Source organism: Eufriesea mexicana, unplaced genomic scaffold, assembly GCF_001483705.2.
Source record: "Eufriesea mexicana isolate 0111107269 unplaced genomic scaffold, ASM148370v2 scaffold1824, whole genome shotgun sequence".
NCBI lineage: Eukaryota > Metazoa > Arthropoda > Insecta > Hymenoptera > Apidae > Eufriesea > Eufriesea mexicana.
In genome coordinates, this window is record NW_016909928.1 from 331,226 (window position 1) to 339,033 (window position 7,808).

General features: G+C 33.8%; 1 protein-coding gene across 3 annotated transcripts in view; it reads right to left on the minus strand.

Moving 5' to 3' along the window:
• Positions 1 to 7,808, minus strand: part of fbp (fructose-1,6-bisphosphatase) — a 19,459-nt gene that overhangs the window by 765 nt on the left and 10,886 nt on the right. The window contains exons 2-3 of one of the 3 annotated variants that reach the window (XM_017902453.1): positions 460 to 687; positions 1 to 345 (exon numbers count right to left, since the gene is read on the minus strand). The exon at positions 1 to 345 is cut by the window's left edge and continues 150 nt beyond it. In XM_017902453.1, coding sequence (XP_017757942.1) covers positions 1 to 345; positions 460 to 635 — 521 coding nt within the window. In that variant the 5' untranslated portion in view covers positions 636 to 687. Of the gene's footprint in view, positions 346 to 459; positions 753 to 7,808 lie in introns of all 3 variants that reach the window. The other 2 variants (XM_017902454.1, XM_017902451.1) reach the window with 2 other exon arrangements.

Below are 7,808 nucleotides of genomic sequence, written 5' to 3' on the forward strand. Positions count from 1 at the left end.
GCTGAACCGTAGAGTGCATATCCGGCAGCGACTAGATTTTTACCAGGCTGAAACGCGCTCGCCACTGTAAGCTCCTTTGATTCGTTCGGCTTCTTGTAAATCCCAAATATCGAACCAACTGACACTAAACAATCGATATTGGAAGATCCATCCAAAGGATCGAAACACACTATATACTTTCCGCGTTTTTCAGTTTCCACTTCGATCGCATTCGTATTTTCTTCGCTTACGAGAAGACAGGTGGTGAACGAAGATGTCAACATATTCACGAACAATTCGTTGCTCAATACGTCTAATTTTTTTACGTCTTCTCCTTGAACATTTTGACTTCCAGCTATTCCATACCTTTATCGAAAATATGACGAAAAGAAAAAAAGACGAATTAAAAAGACACGATAAGATTTTTATATTCGTTAAAAATGTTCTATTCAAATATCTATCGATCGAACGTGTACTCACATATTTGCAATACCAGCTTTTCTAACCGCTGAACTGACCGCTTTTACAGCGGTCTGTATGCTGTTTAGAAGCTGACTTAGATCTCCTGTAGCGGTTGGTATTTTACGTTGTTCGGCCAGTACGAATCTCGTCAATGTCATGCAATCGGAATCGAAAGAATGGCTTTTCGATGTCATTTTTCAGCGGGAAACTATGCTCCTCTATTGTTACAACGCTTCTGCGAACAAACTACGCGAACGCGTTCGCGCGTAGTCTTATATAAAGTCGGGCGACCTTCCGATATCAATTTATCTCTGTAGAGAAAGCGATCGGAGAAATGTAACCACTTTAAAGTTCGTGTCAAGCAATGCAGACTGATTTCAGCCTCACTTTCAACTCTACTTCTACCCGTTTAATATTTTTACTGGCAGATCGCCGTAATGACACGTTTTTCCTTTCTTTTCGAATCAATTCGGACAATCGAGGAGAATCGTTCGATCAATTTTTATCCCAAGGATACGACGACTATCGCGCCCAACGATTCGCGAAATTATTTTCTATTTCAATGGTTTTAACAATTTCGAGGCGTGGCATTACGAGATTGCAACACGAACCATCGGCGTATAATTATTTACGATATTATCGGTTTATATAACATGAAAATATTTTGATGATATTTTTAGCGATAGATTCGTTCAAGGGTTATCGAATATTCTAAAGTTAACGCTCATAGTCGATAATATATGTAACGCGTGTTCTACCACGTACACTGTAAACCATATGTGTATTTACGCACAGTAAACAAGGTTAAATTTTATTTCGCGTGTACTTGTAAATTAAATAGTTGTACAAGAATTAATTATGTTACGTGTAAACGTAGCAGTATATGTAATAAAATAAAATTTACCACTAATTTACTATATACATATATTATATATAGTACATATTTATTTATTATTACTATATACTATATAGATAAGCAGATAGGTAAGAAAGAACAATTTGAAAGTTGCTAGTACCTTTTCATTCGAAAGTCAAATTATCTACGTACACATACGAAGTGTTCGAGAAGATCAGGAGCAAACTCATACCACGTAGCGTTAATGAAGCCAAGTAGATGAGAAAAGTTCATATAAACTTACGTTCACAAAATGCTTCGACGAGAGGTTAAAAACGTTCACAAATTATTACGAATTATTGTATTATATGGCAGTGAGAGTAAACGATAAACGTACGAAAATTCGTGCTACAAGAATGCAGGGGTTCATTCGTCGAACTAACGATTGCCAAACTCTTTCGAATATTCTTACGACTCCATGACTCCATCCACAAATGTGGTCAACGAGTGTCAAATTCGGTGATGTAAAGGAATAAGAGAATGTTTTCTTTCCAATATACTACATTTAATTAATAAAATTAATTACGACCAAGTCACAACTTCGATATAACGATTCGATCTTTCGTTTAATTTCATTTCATTGTAACGTAGACGAATACACCGCAAAATAAAAGCCATATTTTTAAACAAATCGTTTCGAATAAGTCATACTTGACTTAGACTACTTTCATAATTGCCAACGCAATTATCATCCATTAAAAAAATCAAATAGAAGTTGCATTTGATAACGTTTTGCCAATATCGAGACATCGTCAAATGTATGTAGTGAAGAAATGTAGCGAGGAATTTGCAAAAGTTGTAAAGATCGAGCTATGTAATAAGATCTGTATGGTGTCCTGTAACGACCTAACAATCCTGTCGAATCTAGAAATCCGGCATGTTGTAGAGAGTGGCATGTAAACAATAATGTACGTTTGCAATTCTGCATAACGAATTCTAAGAAAAATTCTAGAAAAGAGAAATCAATCGCGTATTTTCAGACGTTATGACGTTTATGTAGGATCGGGGTGTGTGGATTGGCTAAAGTAACGTTGCTTTACTGCTTCTTAAAATACAATAAACTTATGCTTATATTATCGGCTACGAAACTAAAGACTCGCTACGGGTACGCTCGACTTTTACTTGTTAGACGCTATCTCGAAGACCGTGAAGGACTGTCCTCGCCCGCGCCCTTGCACCCTTATTTAAACCGTTCATTCTCCTCATTCATACCCGGACTTTCTTCCCCAGTCATGCTCCTTTCTCACGCAACCTCGGTGGGCCTGGCCCTTCAACCACTCTGCACGCATCCTTAAACTTTCGCTGGACTCTACCATAAATAATCCTTGCAGTCGATCCTTGCACACATGGTCACTTTCATTCCAAGTCCAGACACACTCGACATTTCCCAGAGCCACACTTATTCCATTCCCACATTTATGTGAATTTTTCTTCATCTTGGCTTCCGAGAATCTCATTAACGCATGGTATAAGTTTAGTCCCGACCTTTTCAGATACCCCATTTGTCTGTATCCTTATTTTCGTGCGCGTAAAACCGCTTATAATATTTTGATACTTGATTGACTTTTCCGGACCATGCCCTACTTCGACACCTCAAAGATTTCGATGCCCCTTTGTCGTATCCAAGTACGGTTTACATCTCGTAAAACATAAAGCGAAGCTAATAGAATCCTTCAGCTTGATGGTTGCTACAAAGCATTTTTACTTACCGATTTCGTTAACTTCGCTCTCAAATCTCTACGTCTTTCGATAACCAAACGATTTCTTTCTTTTTATTATTTTTTTTTTTTTATTATGTTTTTTATTAGCAAATCATTTACAGCGCTACAGCCACGTTCAACTAAATACGATGATGGGAAGGACAATGTCACTTTGTTGGTAACAAGAAATAATAAAAATTTCTCAGCTGTGAGGAGTACGCCTCGCGTTGAGAAATACTGAACTAGACCAATATATTCCATACAAAATAAAGAATTGCGACATACGTAACTTTAAGTATGCGTAACTCTGATTTCATTCATACGTCGAACAGGCAAAGACTCGATAGGCCTTTTATAGTCGTGACAATAAAATGACTGGTATATCTTTCGAATCTGAATCCAATTGAGAAGCTATGAATTCATGCAGACGATAGATATACAGAGGGACAGGTATCGAAGAAAATGGCGAAATTTTACGTACTCGCGATACACGAAACAGAAAATCGATACTTGTTCATCGATGGGTTCGACTTATCGAATCTACGCCACGATCCAACCTGCTCAACCAAACATACGAAAGTGGCCGAAATTCTGCACAATTGTAGAATGGCGAAAAATCATTCGACCTGTACCTTTTTCATCTGCCATTGTCCATGTTAAAAGGGTAAAGATTCATCCGAAAGTAGGGGTGGTAAAACATATTTGGTGGAATATCTTGCAAACTAGCCATTTGATATACCACTGAAGCCAGACCAATGATACATAATTATACATATGTATATAATTTCTAGTAATTTTATCCTTGTGATGTTCATGGATACGTGTAGTAGGATAAACCAAATGAAATTTAGGTCAACTCGCCAATTAACCGGTTCTTCGCAGATTTTAATTCATTTTAGATATGTCGTAAAAGGCAACATTTTGAGCATCTTTTTCCTCTGCGTATAAATAGTGAACGATAGTGCAAGATATTAAGAAAAATCTTCTGATACTGTGATAATTGAATTTTGATAATATGCCCGTGATTCTTATCGTCCGTGGCACCATTATAGGCACAGCTGTTTCGTGTATTCAGATCCATGAAAAAATGTGTACACGTGCCAGCTGAATCTGTTGTCTCGCGAATACACGCGTGCAGGGAAAATAAAATGTATCGGTATCAGATTTTTGCTAATATCCCGTTTACACCTATGAAAAAGGTTGCTCAAAATATATTACTTTTTATAACATATTTCAAACTCATCGACATCAGTGGAAAAGAAGTTAACCGACGAGTTGATCAAAATTGATTTTCAATAAGCTATATCTAGCAACAAAATTGACATTAATGTATATTTCGATTTTTTAACTCCTGAATGATTCGGATAAAGGAGTCAGATAAAGTAGGCTCTTTTTCATGATAAAAAGACCACCCATTTGTTATCTAAAACTACATTAATCTACGTTAACATGAATAAATAATAATAACTTAGAAGCGTGAATAATGAAAACAATTAGTTATATATGATCATATCTCTACTTGAATAAAGGTCAACGACAATTTTTTCGGTAAGTGTAAAAACAAAAAAGCTGTAATTTTTACTAATTTGGTAACTCTTGTGTTAATTGTAATACACTACAAGTAAGATGACATCAATATTATTCCTAATATTAATAAACAATTTAAATTTACAGTCTGTCGATTTCATAAGAATGTAGAAAATATTTTTGGTCGTTAATTTGCTATTAATAATATTACTATTAATAATTTAAAAAATTCACAGATGGTTGATGAATTTATGTTAATTCATCGTGTATACTATACGGTGATAAAAATAAAAATAAAAATAAAAATAAAAATAAAAAAATGTATTTAATTTGTATATAACTATTTAATGTACGTGTACATGGAATAAAATTTAATCTTATTGACTTTATGTAAATACGTTCTCTCAGTGAACTCTACCACGATAAGAAAATTGGTTTCGACTCGAAAATTGCTTAATGTTTTTGTAATTGTTTGTATACGTAATATATAGCAAATTCAGTAACACGGGGCATCATGTTAATAAACACGTAGCGTTGATATATAATTATAGGCGTTGAAAACATTGAAGTACATCAAACATCATTTCTTTTATCTTAAAATTATTTTACCTTAAAGCTTATTCGTGTGGAACAATCATGATTTCATTGTTTACTCGTGAAATGTACGCGAGTTTGAAATTTATAGCAGTCAAAACAACGGGACAAGTTTATAATTACTTTTAATAATCAATAATTGCATTATTTCATTTTTAATTCTATAATTATAATTATATTTATACTACTAAACTCGGAAGATATGCTATAGAACGAAAGTCATAATTATATATATTACGTATAACGATATATTTTACTTAGAAATGTTATTTATTAATTAGTATTATTATTTGTATATAATACTTAATGTATACGTATCCAGTATCATTGATTCTAGGAATTTTTCGTAATTGCGCCTGTAACTTTCCAAGTAGCTCTGTTGAACTTTCTAGCAAATTTTATACTACTATTACGATATTAAATTACACATGTATTGCATACAGTTATGTATGTAAAATAGTCGTGTAAATTGTGATTGTCTTAAGTGAACGTGATTATCTTAAGTTTGTATTAATGGTTGAAGAACAAATCAAAGTATAAAACCAAGTATCCATCGTATAGCTATTTCATTTCGTGAAATTTAGAGAAAAATAATTGGAAGATACAGATGGTATATAGATGGTATTGCTATCAAGTTTATGTTATTTTATTTTTTACAAAAAGTTATAGCCATTCACATGTCTTATTTATAAATTCAAGTTTCGTAAATATTTTTCGTATATATTTTTATAATGGTAAGTAACGAATAAATCTATTCCATCGGCATTCGTATACGAAGAACAGATCTGGTCGGAAATAGTTAGGAAGTTGAATTAAAGCAAGGAATACGCAGGTTACCTTGAGAGGGAAAAAGTGATTTAATCATAAGATGATGGAAGAAAAAATGGAGGAGAGGCTAAAGGAAAAGTTGTTAAAAATGAAACAGCTCGACTGAAGTACATGTCGAGTCTCGGTATAGATAAAGTTACTAGAAGCAAAGAAAAGAGTGATAAGAAGTAGAGAAATAGAAGATTTTTGAAGGATTCAAGAACGAGAAAAAAGTAAAACGAGGATACGTGAAATTGATAAGATAGACATAATATATGTTGGAAGTAGGATGAAAAGAAAGGTAAACTCGAGAAGAAAAATTTTGAAACGGGAAGAAGGAGCCACGTACGATAAAACGACTGCGACATAGTTGTACTTTGAATGACAAAATATTACTTGAAAAATTACTTGAAAAATTACTTGAAAAGTTGGATAAACGATGTTTCTAGACAGGCGGCTATTTTCCTTGCAGGCCGACAACAACGCCTAATATATTCTTAAGATTTAGAAATAATAGATATCCCTTATTGGATGTCCATTTTTCATATTCTACATTGAATTACGATTATTTTCTTAATTTCTGAACTTTAATATGGTATATAATGGTGGTCCGTTTTGGTTCCGTTTTCTCCAATTGCTTTAGAGTCTTTTTTGCAACTGGTAAACGAGTTTTCATTTTTTTCTGACCGTGACCAACGCATTCTTTCCTGCACGCTATTATATTTGACTAAAAGCATCTATAATTTCGGTAATTGTGAAAATTTAGAAATTTCCTTTTAACTATATATTCTCCAGACAGCAAAGAATTACAAAGTGTAGAAAAACTCGATTTTTTCAAAGTTCTACTAAGTTGGGAATAAAAAAAAGAAGCACTAGATGGAAAGCAATAAAGGAATGGGATAATGGGATTTCGAATTGATAGAGGTAGCCTGGTGGGGGAGAAAGTTTCACTAATAACAGTCTATAATAATGGAAAAACTAAGGAGCGGTCTAGAAGCATTGAAAAAGGAAGTAGAAAGAAATCACAACTGCGAGTATTAATAGCTGGAAACCGGAACGCAAGGATAGACAGAGTGCAAGGAAGGATGAATGAAAGAGGAAGTGGAAAGATGAAATTTTGAAAACGGAAGGAAATATAACTGGAAATGGGCTGGATAATTCAAAATGAAAGAGTAAAAGAGGATGGGAAAGGAAAAGTAAGATAAATCGAAGCTAAAACAATCTGAAGTATGTAATAATGAAGGAAGACGATACGGAAATATCCTGATTGATTACATGAAAGTAATAGCAAGGACAGAATCCGATCATATAACAATTTCGCTAGAATAGAAAATTGACGAATCTGATAGAGATAATGAGGTAGAGGTAGAAGAAAAAGAAGAACCGGAAGAAGCAAACTGTCTTTAGAGAGAAGCAAGTACAGAAAAGTAGAAAAGAGAACACTGAAAGAATTGTGAAAAAGAGAATTGAATAAAGTAGGAGCAAGGGGGAGAATGAGGAAACTGAATGAAGTAATTAAAGAAGCAGCTAGGAAAACGAGGGCGTTGAAGAGAAAACAAAAACGGGCAACGCAAGTCTGCTTTAACGACGAATATAAGTTAAAGAAAAAGAAAATTGTAGAAAGCTATATCAATCTACTTGAAATCGAGAAAAAAGGAAACCAGAGAAAAATTCCTAAGGAAAAGAAGTTAAAGGACCTATATATTTTATTAATACATAAGAAAGAAGACCTCGAAAGAAGAAGAAAAATGGAAAAAGGTTGAAAATAGCAAAACTGTAAATGAATTTTTGAAAGCCATAGGGAAATTTGAAACCACGAGAAAGGTCAAAGATATAAAAATAGG